The sequence below is a fragment of the Narcine bancroftii genome, chromosome 9 (genome assembly GCF_036971445.1).
Source record: "Narcine bancroftii isolate sNarBan1 chromosome 9, sNarBan1.hap1, whole genome shotgun sequence".
Classification (NCBI taxonomy): domain Eukaryota; kingdom Metazoa; phylum Chordata; class Chondrichthyes; order Torpediniformes; family Narcinidae; genus Narcine; species Narcine bancroftii.
In genome coordinates, this window is record NC_091477.1 from 90,058,426 (window position 1) to 90,076,710 (window position 18,285).

General features: G+C 43.5%; 2 protein-coding genes across 11 annotated transcripts in view; one reads left to right on the plus strand and one right to left on the minus strand.

Moving 5' to 3' along the window:
• Positions 1 to 2,007, minus strand: part of kpna4 (karyopherin alpha 4 (importin alpha 3)) — a 32,324-nt gene extending 30,317 nt beyond the window's left edge. The window contains exon 1 of one of the 2 annotated variants that reach the window (XM_069896785.1): positions 1,627 to 2,007. Coding sequence is in view for 1 of the 2 variants with exons in the window: in XM_069896784.1 (XP_069752885.1) it covers positions 1,627 to 1,686 (60 nt within the window). In the remaining variant the exon portion in view is untranslated. The remainder of the gene's footprint in view (positions 1 to 1,626) is intronic. The other variant, XM_069896784.1, reaches the window with a different exon arrangement.
• LOC138742429 (UDP-GalNAc:beta-1,3-N-acetylgalactosaminyltransferase 1-like) overlaps positions 1,489 to 18,285 on the plus strand; it is a 147,805-nt gene continuing 131,008 nt past the window's right edge. For 4 of the 9 annotated variants that reach the window (XM_069896795.1, XM_069896792.1, XM_069896793.1 and 1 more), the window contains exons 1-2: positions 2,081 to 2,263; positions 4,945 to 4,980. In XM_069896795.1, coding sequence (XP_069752896.1) covers positions 2,224 to 2,263; positions 4,945 to 4,980 — 76 coding nt within the window. In that variant the 5' untranslated portion in view covers positions 2,081 to 2,223. The other 5 variants (XR_011344161.1, XM_069896797.1, XM_069896796.1 and 2 more) reach the window with 4 other exon arrangements.

Here is an 18,285-nt window from a genome sequence, read left to right on the forward strand (position 1 = left end):
AAATTTTTCCTCCACCTCATTAGACAGAAGGATATCATTAAACTATTGCAAAAGTGTAAAACACTTTGAAATGTTTATCAGTACTAATGTCTTCAAAAATATTTTCCCAATCTGCAATGTGAAGAGTAGTAAAGTTAAACAGCACATCTCTAAAACCCAAAGGGCCTATAAAAATGCACAAGAGTGCTGGAATAACTTAGCAGGTCATGCAGCAGTGATCTGCTGAGTTTCTCCAGCACTTTTGTATCATGTTCTAGCTCTCTATGGCACAATGAAATTTTACTGTAGAAAGTTCAGAATTGAGTGGTCTCCCTTTAGTTTTCAGACACCCTCTCATGCTTCTATGATTTGTAGTCATAATTACTGCTTTTAAAGGTTAAATATCAAAATAAAAATAACTACCCCTCAATATAAACCAGCAACTTTATCTATTAACTCCTTAAAAGCATAGGGTATTATCCTCACAAGGCTTAAAAAAATAAAGGCAGTAAATTATATTGCTTTAATATATCAGCACATCACTGTTCACATCATTCAAACACCTGCCTACATTTTGCTCATAGCTTGACGAAGAGCTCAGTCCCAAAACTTTGGTTATGTATCAATCTTTGCTATATAGTTTGACCTGCTGAGTTTCTCCAGCATGGACTCTTTATATTTAAATACCATTTAGTTGGGAAACAGTGTACACATCTTGAAAACTAATGACATATTCATCCACTGACTTTTTTGTGAAGGATTAAACCATTCTGAAATGGGCATCCTTGTAACAGCTGAGTCACATGATATTGTTTCCCCCCCCCCCCCCCCCACATTAGTTGCATTTTCCAGTAATCATTTGGATAATCTTTCAATCCACTAAACATGGTATGTAGGCCTCATTCTTTACACAATTCCAATAAAAATCAGATAGTATACAATAAATAATTATGCAGAGGATAATACTTAATTGTTCTCATGCAAAAAATTAAGATTTCAATCTCATCTCAAATCAGATCAAGCAACTTTTACGTTATTTTTCTGGTCAGATCATTAAAAGGATGTCAATTCGCTCTAGCCAGTCACGGTTCTTAAATTGAAGAAATATAGAATACATATTCCTTGAAAATTAATTTCAATTTCCCTACTTTAAGGTGAAGTTATTTGGCTGAGTTTACACACCCTAGTTTCTGCTTTCCACTTTCTACTTGAAATAGCTTGGTAGGAACAAACTAGACCTGAGGGACATTTGCTCTACACTTAATCCGCGGATATTTATAAAATGCGTAATTGTATCAAAAATAACTACGCATTTACCAACTACATTTTTGAAGTATTCAGCATGCTTACGGAACATTAACGTGCAGTAAAGAGAGCAAATTTAAACAAAGCTTCTTGTTAAAATGTATCAAAACTTTCAGATAACAAGGAAATCATAACTTGTTATTTATTAGACGGGGGTTTCGCCAAAACGGGATTTAGAAGCCAGCAGCTCCTCTGAAACGACTCTTTCCCCGATACCTCGCAGAACGTGTCTGGAACAGGCCTCAGGCTGGCCCCGCCTCGGGTTCCTCACAAATTGCTAAAGACGTCACGGCGGCGGCATCGCAACAAACTGAAGGAACAATAAAAAAAATCCTCCTTCACCTCCAGGTCCCGCCCTTTGTTCTTGAAATTCTTCAGTCTCTGCTTATCGTTGTCCGCCATTGCCGAAGGCCCAAGAGAGACCGCACCGCACCCCTTCTTCTGGCAATCACTTCACAATTGAAGAGCCGGAGTGACCACAGACCCCAGCAACCACCCTCTCTCCTCCCCACTTAGCCTTCTCTGGAATGAGGCAAAATGCCGGTAAAACGCTCAGCCTCGCTCTCGCCGCCACTGGCAACTCGCAATAAAGCGCCAGCTGATTGGTTCACTCCCGCATGCGACGAAAGGGGCGGGATCACAGCGTGAAGAGTGGGTCATCCCAGCGTAGGGGGCGCTGGCTTTGGCCGCCCCACCCGGCGTACGGCGCGCGGTGCGGTCTCTGCGATGTCGACTTTTCCGCCGGGCTGGGACTGCGTGCGCAGGCTGGGTGAAGCGGTTTTAATAAGGTGAACGACGTTGAGCTGCTAGGCCCGCGGCGAGTTTTTGATTGCTGCGTGTTGGAACGAAGCCAGTTTCTGGAAGCATTCATTTCCCAATTGCTGGGCTGTGCTCCAAGCTGGTCTTTTTGTTCTACGCGGGCCTGACTTCTCCAAAGCAATGTTCGGACATGAACATTTCTTTATTATTCATGCAACAGGTTGGAATGTTCACATTTCTCCCGATTACAATCCATTTTCCCAACTTTCCATCCAACTACTTTGTCTTACCGATATCTTGCTGCAGTCTAGAACTTTTTTTTCCCCCAATCATTTGCGAAACTATTGACAAACTATTCCATCGTGTTCGCTCCGTTCAAATCCAAGTCCGTGTCCCAAAAGGCAAGGCAAACAATCCTAGACTGACTGGAACCTCCGACCCTCCTGCCATTAAAACTTTTGTCTCAGTGAGCCAACTTTTAATTAAACACCGATTGAATCAGGATTCATGGTCATAATCCAGTCATGAAATTTGGTGTTATGTGGCAGCATCATAGAGCAAATGTGCATATTTATCACCATCTTAGGACATGACTTTCATTGAAGCGACGTATCAAATCCACACTGCTGAAGATCCAACTGAGCTGGGTAGGTCACGTCTCCAGAATGGAGGACCATCGCCTTCCCAAGATTGTGTTATATAGCGAGCTCTCCACTGGCCACCGTGACAGTGGTGCACCAAAGAAGAGGTACAAGGACTGCCTAAAGAAATCTCTTGGTGCCTGCCACATTGACCACCGCCAGTGGGCTGATATCGCCTCAAACCGTGCATCTTGGCACCTCACAGTTCGGCGGGCAGCAACCTCTTTTGAAGAAGACCGCAGAGCCCACCTCACTGACAAAAGACAAAGGAGGAAAAACCCAACACCCAACCCCAACCAACCAATTTTCCGCTGCAACCGTGTCTGCCTGTCCCACATCGGACTTGTCAGCCACAAACGAGCCTGCAGCTGACGTGGACATTTACCCCTCCATAAATCTTTGTCAGCAAAACCTAGCCAAAGAAAAAGAAAGAAGAAGAAACGACATGACTATAAAATAATAATAGTGCGCGAAAAGTAAGGCAAGGTCTTTGGTTCATTGATTATCCAGGAATCTGATGGCAGCAGTGAAGAAGCTGTTCTTGTGCTGCTGAGCGTTCTAGGTTCCTGTACCTTTTCCCGATGGTAGCAGAGTGAAGAGGACACGGCTTGGGTGGTGGGGGTCTTTAAGGATAGAGGCGGCTTTTTTAAGGCGCCGCCTCATGTAGATGTCCTCGATGGAGTGAAGTCTGTGTGCCTGTGATGTCACAGACAGAGTTAACCACCCTCTGGAGTTTATTCTTGTCCTGAGAGTTGGCAAATCCATACCAGGCATTGATGCCATCAGACAGAATGCTCTCCACAGTACACCAGTAGAAGTTCACGAGAGTCTTCAGTGACATACCAAACCGCCTCAGACACCTCACAATGTATAGCCACTGGTGAGCCTTCTTTGTGATTGTATTAACATTGAGGCTCCTGGACAGATCCTCAGAGATGTTGACACCCAGGAATTTGAAGTTCTTGACCCTCAATGAGGATTGGGTTGTGTTCCCCCGACTTCCTCCTGAAGTCCACGATCATTGTTTGCTAACATTGTGCACAAGGTTGTTATCATTACACCATTCAACGAGCTGATCTATCTCCCTCCTGTACAATTCCTCATTGCTGTTTGTGATTCTGCCGACGACTGTGGTGTCATCAGCAAACTTGTAGATGGCATTGGAATTGTTCCTGGCCATGCAATCATGGCCATATAATGAGGGCTAAGCACAGATCCTTGGGGTGTGCCTGTGTTGATGATCAGTGAGGAGGAGTCATTGTTTCCCTTTTGTACTGACTGATTTTCTGGTGAAAAAATCAAAGATCCAGTTATAGAATGGGGTACAGAGGGCTAGAGTTTGTAGCTTCTTGACCAGCACTAAGGGAATAATGGTATTGAAGGCCAAGGTGTAGTCTATGAAGAGCTATGAATTGCTGTTTTCGAGGTGATTCAGAGCTGAGTGGAGAACTAGTGATATTGCATCTGCTGTGGAGCGATTATGACAATAGGCGAATTGCAGTGGGTCCAGATCTTTACTTAGGTATGTGTTCATTTTGGCCATGACCAGCCTCTTGAAACTTTTCATCACAGTAGAAATTAGTGCTACTGGTCTGTAGTCGTTGGGTACTCTTCTTGGGTACTGGGATGATTGACATCCCTTTTGAAGCAGATGAAATCCTGAAACAACTGAGCTAACTTCATTATACAATGAACTTTCTGAAAACTAATTTATGCTCTTGGAATTTTTGAATATTTTGCCATTAACCAACATCCGGCTGACTGGCCTTGAGTTTCTCAGAATATCGCCTTGTTCTTAAACAGTATCTTACAAGGAGCGTTCCTGTTCCCCAGCTTCACTCATCCAGTAAAAAAGGTTATTGTAAAATGATAAAAAACTGTACTATTACCTCTCTTTCATACTTATTATCGAGGCTGGAAAATGTATGCATGTTTGGAGGTGCTAGATTTTATGTCTATTTTCTGTATCTGTCATGTTTAATGTTATTCTTACTTAAATTCAATGTCTTTATACCTCTCATGAAAACAATCAAAGTAAACTTCTAGTACTAAATATGTATGTCCCACCACTTCCAGGCTGACATTATGGTCATACCAGTCATATACACGGTGTATATATGTGTGTGTGTATATCTAATATGTTTGATTGTATGTGTGTGTGCAATATTTATATACATATAATATATATACATATATATACATATGTTACACTGCTTTTGCGAAAAAAGGGCAAAAATTGTGTTCGGCATTTGTTTTGCAGCAAGCTGTTCTCGAGGATCGATGCCTTCCAGATTCTGTAAGTGAAATTACGCTATACGTACATATTTGTAGATTTGTCATATCATATCCTGCTTTTCCTGTATGTTAGTATTATTTTAGATTTCCTGTTATTATGATTTGGTAGGTTTTTTTGGGTCTGGGGACACTCAAAAATTTTTACAATATAAATTAATGGTGATTGATTTTTTGCTTTGCACCTTTTCAGCTTACGATAGGTTTCATAGAAACACTCTACTTCCATATATATATATATATTATTTTTTAATATGTGTGTGTGTTTTATAACCTCTTCTTCTGCAGGTCACCACAGAGTTCCTTTTATTTCCCTTATTTCAGGTGAAACACTCTAGCCAGCCATTTCTTCTTGTATGGACCACAAGGGTTTTTAACAGGCAGAGCAATCAGTGTGGGGACATTCCACGAGGGATGTCCCTGGGCTGTTAGCCCATGCTGGTTGTCCCAGCTGACAGCCAGCCATCCTAACTTGACAGCTCAAGGGACAGGAGCCGGAGTGCGCTGCTACCTGAACAGCAAATCAAATGGCTGGTTTCTCTTCTTCGGGCGCATTCTTAGTGGAGAATACACCTGAAGAAGCCTAATGAGACAGATTGGGGCACCGGACCCAAACTTTGAGTCCGTTGATCTGTTGCTTGCAAATCATTAATCCATTACTCCACAGCAGGTCCAGACAACACCTACTTGTGAAGTCTCTTTGAGCTCAGGTTCTTCTATTTTCACCTCCTTATGAAAACATCTGGCAAAGCAGTTGTTATTGCCTTTACAAAGGCACTGGGCCCTGGAGTGTCTGGCTTGCATTTTAAATGAGATTTGTATTGTGAAGTGTTTGTGTTTGTGACCTACACTGCTCCCACAATCTATCTCCTTCAAAAACATACAATATAAAATATGATATAATCTGTCACATAAAGAAAAATAAGAGCAACATTTGTTTGTAACTATTTGTCTTGGTGAATTTCTATTGCTGCTGGGTTTTGGGGTCCTCTGGGCTTGTTATAAAACATAAATGTGTGTGTGTGTGTGTAGATTTTCGAATTCTGTTTGATTGGGAACATGCTTGATCTGAACCCTCATTGTTATCTTGAATTTCATCCATGCTCTGAAACTGATTTATCTGCTTGTTGATGTTTGAGTGTTTTTGCTAAATTTTATCTCAGCATTATAAAATTAATCTTATCCAATTTGAAGCTTTTTCTGCTGGTCTATCTTTGTCCTCCATAGCATTGCTTCCAAAGTGCTTCCCCACTGCCACTTTTCCCACTTTTCCATACTCATTCTCTAAAATCATGTTTTGTGCCACCTCCTCTCTTCCACTTTCTATATACTGATGGCAAGAAGTTCTGGAATGCATTTCAAAAATCTTACACCTTCCATACCCTTTACTGTTGTAGCTAATATTAGGGTGGCTGAAATCCCATGCTATTACTCCCTTGTTATTTTTGCTCTTCTCAGAAACTCTCTGCCTGTCTGCCAAAATTCTTCTTTTCCCCAGCTTTTTTTTTCTTCTTTGGGTGTTCATTAAATCAGCTATCCTCAACAGGGGCCCCAAGTGGGGGGGGGCAGCACATTTAGGTAAACATTTAGGTAAAAGTCTTGTTTTCTTTCACCTAAGGTAACATAAATATTTTTGAGGTTTTTTTTGTGAAGTTGGTAGGAGAGAAGTATGAAGAAGTCAGAATTTGACAGGTTCACAGGGAACAAGGCCCATAAACTTTAAGCAGAGTCCATAGCCCAAAAAAGGTTAACGGCTGCTTAAACCACTTCTTTGTGTCACTTTCTTGCCCATTTGAAATTCTTGCCAAGTTTCCTTCCTATTGCCAAGCTGATGTAGATCCAATGGTACCAGCAAACCTCCTTTTTTTTGAATATTTTAATTTTGATTTTCCAAGACTCACACAAATCCAAAACAACAGTACAATCTCAACATTCAAAGTCCATTTTTCCCCGGTCCAACCCCTCTCCCTTCCCTCTTATACCCTAATACAACAAGGAAAAGAATATGTAAATTAAACATGAAGAACCAATAATCTGTAGAGTCACAGACCTTTTATGGAACCAAATATAAACCCAGAGTAACAAAGTAAAATGAAGAAGATACGAAACAGGAGTATGTTGTCTGCACTCCGACCCACTTCATTTGTCTGAGTTATTTCACTATGAGAATGGATTTTTATCTTTCTTCTATTTGGAAGGGGTGAAGCTATATCTGTATACCTATATGCTACAGATAAGGCCACCATGCCCCAATGAATGTATCATATTTCCTCCTCAAATTGTACGTAATTTTCTCCAGGGAAATACAACTCTGCATTTCCGTATTCCATCTTGTAATATTTAGTTGGAAGTCAGACTTCCATGTGATCACTATACATTTCCTGGTTACCACCAAGGCGGCCTTCAAAACTGAATTTGGTAGTTAATTTAAAACTTACATTTGTGGTGGCTCACCACTAGGCAGGTGAACCGGCCCTGCTTGTAAGCCACACGGCGGGGCAGCTGACCAAAATGGCGCTTTCGGGGGTTTTCCCTTCCTTGAAGCACGGGACTCAGAAACCCGCACTGGGGGACCACGTGATGCCCGGGTGACGTCAGCGCCCTCCAGCACGGTTCTCATCCAGGTCCGGGCTGGGAGTGTAAGTGGAGCCCAGCAGCTTGCAATAAATTAGTCTGCTCACTGAGCTCAACCCGTCTGGTTGTGTGTGTTCCTTTAGGAGCAGGTGTAGCTTCCGCTACACGTTCATATTTCCCAGAAGGTACAATTCCAGATCCTGTGGAAAATCCACCTTTGTAATTTTTTTTTTCAGAATGTCCCCCAGGTCCTGCCAGAAGCTATCTCACCTTTGTACACAGCCAGTTTGAATGGATAAAGATTCCAATTTCCACACCACACCTAAAGCTCATTTACAAAATTTATGGTTTGGATTTGTGTAAATTTTGTGGTGTGAGAAATTATATTGCACCAATCTGTACCTGGCATTAATGACTGCTGTCATGCTGACACGACAGAAGTCTGACCAGCACCACTCGTGGATTGTTGTGCCTAAGTCCGTCTCCCACCTTTTCCTTGCCTTATGTAGGCCCGCCTTCGGGCCCTCATTTTGGAATAGGTGATACATCATAGAAATGAACTTACACATATTCTCCCTTCGAATTAGATTTTTTTTCCTTCTTGCTAAAGGGCTCCAGAGTTAGGATTCACACAAGGCTGGCCATTTTGGACTTAAATGAAGAGAATTATTAGGAGGAGTCATGTGATGGAGTAGTGACTGATCGGGAAAACCAGCCCTCTCCAGGAAAATAGGAAAAAAGTTAGGAAAAAGCAAAGCATAACAAAACTAGAATTTCAGAAATAGAAGATAAAGATACAGAGAAGAGAAAGAAGATGGCTTCCAAAAAGGAAAAAAAGAAGTAAAAAAGTCACTGGAGAAGAAAGAAGAAGGCCTTACCTGCACGAAAGAACAGGACGCTGTGGTGACAAGGAGTGACTGACCCTCGAGTTCAGTGCCTGAACTTGCAGCCCACCAGCCGGTGCACTATAAAAATGGCTCTCGGAGCCAAACAAAAGTGCGCAACTGCGCAATCAAAGGAGAAAGAGGACACTTGTGGGAGGGGGTCTCAGCAGAGGAGCGGGCTGTCACAGAGTGAGCAGCTGAGGGACGCTCGACACCAGGGCTCTAAGCTGGAGGGCAAGGAACAACAGACGAGCAGCATAGGAGGGGAGGACCAACAGCAAGAAGAGGCCCAGCAAGAAGAGGCCTGACAAAGAGGTACAAGCAGCTCATCAGGAAAAACAGAGGAGACACAGACACAAAGAAGAGGACACAAATACAGATACAGACACAGAAGAAGAGGAAGAAGAAGATCAAGATCTTTACAGAGAAATAGAAGGTAAAACTGATGGACAAAGAGAAATAAAAGATAAAACTGATGAACAGAATATAGATAAAGTCTTTTTTGAAGAACAAATGAGATCAGTAAAAGAATGGTCGTCATTAGAGTTTAATGCTTCTTTGGCTTGGCTTCGCGGACGAAGATTTATGGAGGGGTAAATGTCCACGTCAGCTGCAGGCTCGTTTGTGGCTGACAAGTCCAATGCGGGACAGGCAGACACGGTTGCAGGGGAAAATTGGTTGGTTGGGGTTGGGTGTTGAGTTTTTCCTCCTTTGTCTTTTGTCAGTGAGGTGGGCTCTGCAGTCTTCTTTTTTTTTTAAATTTTTTATTTTTCACACCATAAATCACATTAGCCATGATATACACTATTTCTTTTTCACACATATACAGTGACTTTTTCTCCCCCCCCCCTTTCCTCCCAAACCACCCCCCCACCCCCCCCCCTCTCATCCATTTTAGGTATACAATCTAGGTTGCATTAAGCCAGTCAGACAATGTTGTCATTCAACAAAATTACACCAGAAATTCTACTGAGTCCATTCTTTTCTTTACTTCTCCTTCCATCAACTTAGGTAATGTTTGTCCCCGGTAGGTTTTCGCTATTGTATTTAATGTAAGGCTCCTATACTTGTTTGAATATTTCAATATTATTTCTTAACCTATATGTTATTTTTTCTAATGGAATACATTTATTCATTTAAATTTAGTAGTTTCTTCCTTTTAATTTGGTTATGTATTCCATTAATATTTAAAGACATATAGTTCAGCATAGCCCTTTTATATTTTGTTTATCTTCTCTTTCCGTTTTTCCATCATTACCTTTCCTCCTTTTCCATTTCTGTTTTCTTATTTTCAACTCTTTATAAGACAACATTCCTACAACATCCAACATTTTCCTTATTCTCCTATTTCTATCTTATTTATCCCCAATCTCCCCTTCATCTCCTGAGTTGTCCTTTATCCCTTGTCGGACAACCACATCTCCCCTCTCCATTTGGATTTGCGAATCCACTCGCAAGCGTCAACTGATTTTGCAGTGACCGCTATTTCCCCCCACCCCGCCTCCCCCAGAAAAGATTTCACTTTTCATATGTGGCTCTGCAGTCTTCTTCAAAGGAGGTTGCTGCCCGCCGAACTGTGAGGCGCCAAGATGCACGGTTGGAGGCGAGATCAGCCCACTGGCGGTGGTCAATGTGGCAGGCACCAAGAGATTTCTTTTTTTTTTTTTTTTTAATTTTTTTATTTTTCACACCATAAATCACATTAGCCATGATATACACTATTTCTTTTTCACACATATACAGTGACTTTTTCTCCCCCCCCCTTTCCTCCCAAACCACCCCCCCACCCCCCCCTCTCATCCATTTTAGGTATACAATCTAGGTTGCATTAAGCCAGTCAGACAATGTTGTCATTCAACAAAATTACACCAGAAATTCTACTGAGTCCATTCTTTTCTTTACTTCTCCTTCCATCAACTTAGGTAATGTTTGTCCCCGGTAGGTTTTCGCTATTGTATTTAATGTAAGGCTCCTATACTTGTTTGAATATTTCAATATTATTTCTTAACCTATATGTTATTTTTTCTAATGGAATACATTTATTCATTTAAATTTAGTAGTTTCTTCCTTTTAATTTGGTTATGTATTCCATTAATATTTAAAGACATATAGTTCAGCATAGCCCTTTTATATTTTGTTTATCTTCTCTTTCCGTTTTTCCATCATTACCTTTCCTCCTTTTCCATTTCTGTTTTCTTATTTTCAACTCTTTATAAGACAACATTCCTACAACATCCAACATTTTCCTTATTCTCCTATTTCTATCTTATTTATCCCCAATCTCCCCTTCATCTCCTGAGTTGTCCTTTATCCCTTGTCGGACAACCACATCTCCCCTCTCCATTTGGATTTGCGAATCCACTCGCAAGCGTCAACTGATTTTGCAGTGACCGCTATTTCCCCCCACCCCGCCTCCCCCAGAAAAGATTTCACTTTTCATATGTGGCTCTGCAGTCTTCTTCAAAGGAGGTTGCTGCCCGCCGAACTGTGAGGCGCCAAGATGCACGGTTGGAGGCGAGATCAGCCCACTGGCGGTGGTCAATGTGGCAGGCACCAAGAGATTTTTTTAGGTAGTCCTTGTACTTTAATGCAATTAAAAAGAAAATGAAAAGAACAGAAGATAAAATGCAAAGGTTAGAACTGGTCATGACAGAAATAGGGAAAAGAGTAGAGAATGTGGAAGAGCAGGAAAGGGCTGTAGAAATGGAAGTAAATGACTGAAGAGAAAAATTGGAAGAAAGTGACAAAAAAATTAAAGAGACACAGGAGTTGTTATCTCAGAAAATTGATATGTTGGAAAATTATAGTAGGTGAAACAACATAAAAATAGTGGGCCTGAAGGAGGGTGAAGAAGGCGCAGATATGAAGGAATTTATAAAAGGATGGATCCCGAAGGTCCTGGGAATGACAGAAATGCAGGAAGAAATGGAAATAGAAAGGGCACACAGAACACTAGCTCCGAAACCACAGGCACATCAAAAACCAAGATCCATCTTAGTAAAATTTTTGAGATACACAACAAGAGAAAATATACTGGAGCGGACAAGGAATAAAATTAGAGGAGATAATAAACCATTGGAATACAAGGGTCAAAAATATTTTTTTACCCAGACATAAATTTTGAACTATTAAAGAGGAGGAAGGAATTTAATACAACGAAATCAACTTTACGGAAAAAAGGTTACAAATTCATATTAAGACATCCAGCAGTGCTTAAAATATTTATATCCGGGGAGTAAAACAGACTGTTCTTGGATCCAGAGAAAGCGCAAGAATTCGCAGAACGTTTGCAGGACAGGAGAAGAGAGGAAGAGATGTAACAAGAATGAAGAACAGCGATAAAATATATATAAAGATGTAAAAACAATGTATATGTAAAGAGCTAAAGAGGGAGAAGGGAAGGAAGAGAGTAAGGGGGAAAAAAGAAGACAGAGCTTTGTTATATGTGTTTAAAAAAGTGTTCTGGAGAGGGCTGGTTTGAGGGGGAATAACTGTCACTGCAAAATTAGTTGATGCTGCGAACAAGATCACAATCCATATGGAAAGGGGAGTTGTGGTTCCCCGGCAAGGGATATGGGGAAACTCAGAGAGGGGGATCTTTTGGGGTTAAGGTATTAGTGGAAGTGGGAACTGCAGGGATACTTCATGTCTTAAATGTGCTTTATACTGCAGCTGGCTGGAGGGACTGGCCCAGGTGCACCCGTGATACATATGAGAACTAATTGCTTGGCAATAAGATATTTTTTATTAAGGTTTACAATAATACGAAGATGAAAGAGTACAATTATATAATGAAATACTAATTACAAGAAAAAGAAAAAACAAACCCCATAAATTGAAAACCCCTACCACTATGCAAGGTTGGAAAAAACACTAACATATGGGTATCAAGTGATGACAACCTAGAAACAGACAGCACAGCATTGCAAGGTATGACAACCTTAAAACTTTAGATTATGATAATGGTCCATAAAAGGGTCCCATGTCTTAATGAAATTAATATTTGAATCTTTAATGGCATATCTAATTTTTTCTAAATTTAAGACATAATATCATTTAACCATTGTGTATGTGTAGCTGGAGTGTTATTTTTCCATTTAATCAAAGTCACACATCTGTCTATCAATGAAGTAAAAGATAAAACTCAGTTTTGAGTTGGTCAATAAAACATCATCATGAAATGATCCAAAAAGAGCAATTAAAGGGCAAGGTTCCAATTTAATCTTAAGAATCACTGATAATGAAAAAAAAAAAAAAAAAAAAAAAGAATCACTGATAATGTTTGAAAAATATATTTCCAAAATTTTTCTAAACTAAGGCAAGTCCAAAACTTGTGAATAAAAGAAGCCTTAGCAATTTTACATTTGTCATATAAAGGGTTTATATCAGAGTAAAAATGAGATAATTTAGCTTTAGTCATATGTACTCTATGGATCATTTAAATTGCAATAAGCAATGCCGTGCACAAAGGAAAGTCATATTAATCAGATTACAAATGGAATCCCAAACCTCATCAGAGAATGAAAGATTGAAATCCTGTTCCCAGTCTCTATTGATCTTAACTAACAAGGCCGTTCTTAAATCAAACAAAATGTTACAAATAAGAGATAGTAAACCTTAACAAGAAACCTGTAAATCAAAAAGTAAATCAAGAATATTTGCCTCAGATCTCTGCCAGAGAGATCAGGTGACCTTCCATATTTCAGCCCTCGGAAGTCACACCACCAGCCAATCCATTTACAGGCTGGTACCCCACGGACATCTTCACACACAGCCAAACTGGACCATACTCGCTGTTTTCCCACCAACTTCCCATAGCCCCAATAGGCCACCAGCTTCCCAATGGAGTGTGGTGTTCAAGGAACTGGTCCCTGGCTCATTTAATTCGTTCACTGACTCTTGTATGTGCCAAGTGAGTGATATTGGTCCGGAATGTAAGAGAAACACTTTACCAACAGCAGCACAGGTACTAACTCCTTTGGCTATGAGCAGGTAGTCGAGGGCCACCCAACTCTTCCATATGCCAAAGTGCTGCAGCTGTCTCGTTCATTTGCCTGGCTGCTCCCCCAGATTACTGAGGTTTATGATATCATGCATTCCAGATAGCAGTAGCTATACCATCCCATGGGGAGCCATAGATAGGCCAGGCGGCCACATTTCCAGTGCATACAGTTTAACACCAAGGGAGCACCCACCTTCACTGGACCATCAATTGTGGGCACTGTCATGCCTGGATACTGTTCCTGCTGCAGTCACTGTATCCCTCCGATAGGTTGCACCAATGTTGGTTGTACTGTCTGAGCAAATGTTCCTTAGCCCTGCTCACTCTGAGATTCAGGACTTTGTATGGGCCAAATTATGTGGAGGAAAATACCCACACAATTTGAAATTTCCCTTGAAATACCCACCCCACTGAAAGTTGCTGGATTAAAAGTTGTTAATGATATGGGCTGAAGTTGGTTGGGGACCATTACCTCCCAGATTCCTCTAAAGTGGTATACCGAAACCTGTGGCACTGGACAATTCTCTCCCCCCCCCCCCCACCAAGTGTTTTTCTTGAATATTGGGAGGGATAATTTGGTGGCTCTGCTAGCATATTCGTGAGTCACTTGGAGATAGATGTGGCAGATTTTCCCACCACTCAATAGCATCACCATCATTACTTCTAGTGTCTGCAGATGTGTCAACCTGTGAATGAGAACAAACTCACTCTCTCCAGATTAATCGGTGTGTGTAAGTGCTGGTCATTCATAGTCTGCACGCAACAACCTTCCTGTTATTCTATTCAGCAGAAATAATGACCCCAAAATCGCAATTCAGGGTTCCCACCATGTGTCAAGGTTGCCTAGGTTCATATTATGGATGGCACCAGTCCCAGCCACATTGGATGTGCCCCTTTTCCCATATGCGGCCATGGAGATATTGGGTGTCAGGTCTCCCGGCTGAAAAAGGGCCCCAAACAAATCCACCAGGTGACCTGGACCCAGTCCTACAGCAGCAGAGCAGTGGGTTGCCACCTACTGGTCAATCCCTGCTACTGCAGCAACTCCACCACCATTTCTTGCAAGGCTTTGATTTACGGACGAGGTAGGTCAAGTCTTGGGCGAGGGAGGAGCCAATGACAGGATGGGAAAACACATGCCTTTGGGGACGAATTTCCCCTCCCCCCTTAATAGTTGTTTCTACCTTCCATACCCAAGCACATGCTCCCCTTTCCATGTAGTCCAGTTCTTCCAGCAAGCGGATGATCTCCCTCACTCTCTTCCTGGCTGCAGATCCATACAAGGACAGAACAACCTCCTTCAGGTTGGTACAAACAGTGGTGACCAGGCGTCCCACCATAGAGCTCTCAGGGGAGTCACAGTTGCGGGCACCCTGGTAGAGCCTAGTAACTAAATGCCATCCCCTAATGGCTCTTGTCCCATCCTCCACTGTACTCCACTCTACCCCTGGTAATAGATATCTCTCCAGCAAAGAAGGGTACATAACCTGGACTGCTGCTACCATCCAGTCCCATAGGGATTCATTGCCCTCAATGGCCTCAGGCAGCAGCTGTTTCTTTGGTTTGACTTCGCAGATGAAGATTTAGGGAGGGGGTAAATGTCCACGTCAGCTGCAGGCTCGTTTGTGGCTGACAAGTCCGATGCGGGACAGGCAGACGCGGTTGCAGGGGAAAATTGGTTGGTTGGGAGCTAGGTTTTTTCTCCTTTGTCTTTTGTCAGTGAGGTGGGCTCTACGGTCTTCTTCAAAGGAGGTTGCTGCCCGCCGAACTGTGAGGCACCAAGATGCATGGTTTGAGGCGATATCAGCCCACTGGCGGTGGTCAATGTGGCAGGCACCAAGAGATTTCTTTAGGCAGTCCTTGTACCTCTTCTTTGATGCACCTCTGTCACGGTGGACAGTGGAGAGCTCGCCATATAACACGATCTTGGGAAGGCGATGGTCCTCCATTCTGGAGACGTGACCTACCCAGCGCAGTTGGATCTTCAGCAGCGTGGATTCGATGCTGTCGGCCTCTGCCATCTCGAGTACTTCGATGTTAGGGATGAAGTCGCTCCAATGAATGTTGAGGATGGAGCGGAGACAACGCTGATGGAAGCATTCTTGGAGCCGTAGGTGATGCCGGTAGAGGACCCGTGATTCGGAGCCGAACAGGAGTGTGGGTATGACAATGGCTCTGTATACGCTTATCTTTGTGAGGTTTTTCAGTTGGTTGTTTTTCCAGACTCTTTTGTGTAGTCTTCCAAAGGCGCTATTTGCCTTGGCGAGTCTGTTGTCTATCTCGTTGTCGATCCTTGCATCTGATGAAATGGTGCAGCCGAGATAGGTAAACTGGTTGACCGTTTTGAGTTTTGTTTGCCTGATGGAGATGTCGGGGGGCTGGTAGTCATGGTGGGGAGCTGGCTGATGGAGGACCTCAGTTTTCTTCAGGCTGACTTCCAGGCCAAACATTTTGGCAGTTTCCGCAAAACAGGAAGTCAAGCGCTGAAGAGCTGGCTCTGAATGGGCAACTAAAGCGGCATCATCTGCAAAGAGTAGTTCACGGACAAGTTGCTCTTGTGTCTTGGTGTGAGCTTGCAGGCACCTCAGATTGAAGAGACTGCCATCCGTGCGGTACCGGATGTAAACAGCATCTTCATTGTTGAGGACTTTCATGGCTTGGTTCAGCATCATGCTGAAGAAGATTAAAAAGAGGGTTGGTGCGAGAACGCAGCCTTGCTTCACGCCATTGTTAATGGAGAAGGGTTCAGAGAGCTCATTGCTGTATCTGACCCGACCTTGTTGGTTTTCGTGCAGTTGGATAACCATGTTGAGGAACTTTGGGGGGCATCCGATGCGCTCTAGTATTTGCCAAAGCCCTTTCCTGCTCACGGTGTCAAAGGCTTTGGTGAGGTCAACAAAGGTGATGTAGAGTCCTTTGTTTTGTTCTCTGCACTTTTCTTGGAGCTGTCTGAGGGCAAAGACCATGTCAGTAGTTCCTCTGTTTGCGCGAAAGCCGCACTGTGATTCTGGGAGAACATTCTCGGCGACACTAGGTAGTATTCTATTTAGGAGAATGCTAGCGAAGATTTTGCCTGCAATGGAGAGCAGCGTGATTCCCCTGTAGTTTGAGCAGTCTGATTTCTTGCCTTTGTTTTTGTACAGGGTGATGATGATGGCATCACGAAGGTCCTGAGGCAGTTTTCCTTGGTCCCAACAAAGCTTGAAAAACTCATGCAGTTTGACATGCAGAGTTTTGCCGCCAGCCTTCCAGACCTCTGAGGGGATTCCATCCATACCTGCTGCTTTGCCACTTTTCAGTTGTTCAATTGCCTTATATGTCTCTTCCCGTGTGAGGACCTCATCCAGCTCTAGCCTTAGGGGCTGTTGAGGGAGCTGGAGCAGGGTGGAATCTTGGACTGAGCGGTTGGCACTGAAAAGAGATTGGAAGTGTTCTGACCATCGGTTGAGGATGGAGATCTTGTCGCTGAGGAGGACTTTGCCATCTGAGCTGCGCAGCAGGCTTTGGATTTGGGGTGAGGGGCTGTACACAGCCTTTAGAGCCTCGTAAAAACCCCTGAAGTTGCCAATGTCCGCGCTGAGCTGGGTTCGTTTGGCGAGGCTAGTCCACCACTCATTTTGGATCTCCCGGAGTTTGCGCTGAAGATGGCTGCATGCGCGACGGAAGGCTTTTTTCTTTTCTGGCCAGGACGGCTTTGTAAGGTGAGCCTGGTGGGCATCTCACATCTTTGCCAGCAGCTCCTGGATTTCCTGGCTGTTTTCGTCGAACCAGTCCTTGTTTTTCCTGGAGGAGAAGCCCAGTACCTCTTCAGTGGATTGCAGTATGGTAGTCTTCAGCTGATCCCAGAGGGTTTCAGGGGATGAGTCCGTGAGGCGGATTGCATCCTCGAGCTTTGCTTTGAGGTTTGCCTGGAAGTTTCCTCTCACTTCGTCTGACTGCAAGTTTCCAACATTGAACCTCTTTCTGGGGACTTTACTGTTCCTGGGCTTTGGCTTGAAGTGAAGGTTGAGCTTGCAGTGAACCAGCCGGTGGTCAGTGTGGCATTCCGTGTCGGGCATGACCCTGGTGTGGAGCACATCTCGTTTGTCTCTTTCTCGCACCAGGACGTAGTCCAGGAGGTGCTAGTGTTTGGATCGGGGATGTATCCAGGTAGTCTTCAGGCTGTCCCTCTGCTGAAAAAGGGTGTTTGTAATGACAAGCCGCTGTTCTGCGCAGAGCTCCAACAGGAGGCGCCCATTGTCATTGCACTTTCCGACACCATGCTTGCCCAGGATTCCTGGCCAGGTTTCTGAGTCTTTGCCGATGCGAGCGTTGAAGTTGCCAAGGATGACAACCTTGTCGGCTGTAGGGGTGCGTTGAATGTGGTTGCGCAGGTCAGTGTAGAACTTGTCCTTTTCTGCTGGTTCCGCCTGGAGGGTTGGAGCATAGACACTGATGAGGGTGATGCGACGCTTGTTTTGAAGGGGGAGTCGCATGGACATGATCCGGTCCAAGTGGCCTGTCGGGAGGTTTTCGAGTTTGGAGGCAATAGAGTTCTTGACCACGAAGCCTACACCAGATAGGCGTTGTTCATCCATAGGCTTGCCAGACCAGTAGAGTGTGTAGCCCGCGCCGCGTTCTTGGAGGCTGCCTGCAAGGCGGACTTCACTGAGAGCGGCTATGTCGATGTCAAGTCTGAGGAGTTCATGTGCAATGAGGGCAGACCGACGTTCAGGTCGGTGGCTGTCAGTCTTGTCTAGCATGGTTCTGATGTTCCAGCATGCTAGCTTGAGTTTGTGAGCATCTTTTGAGGGGGAGGACGTGGAGGGGGAGGACGTGGAGGGGGAGGACGTGGAGGGGAGGACGTGGA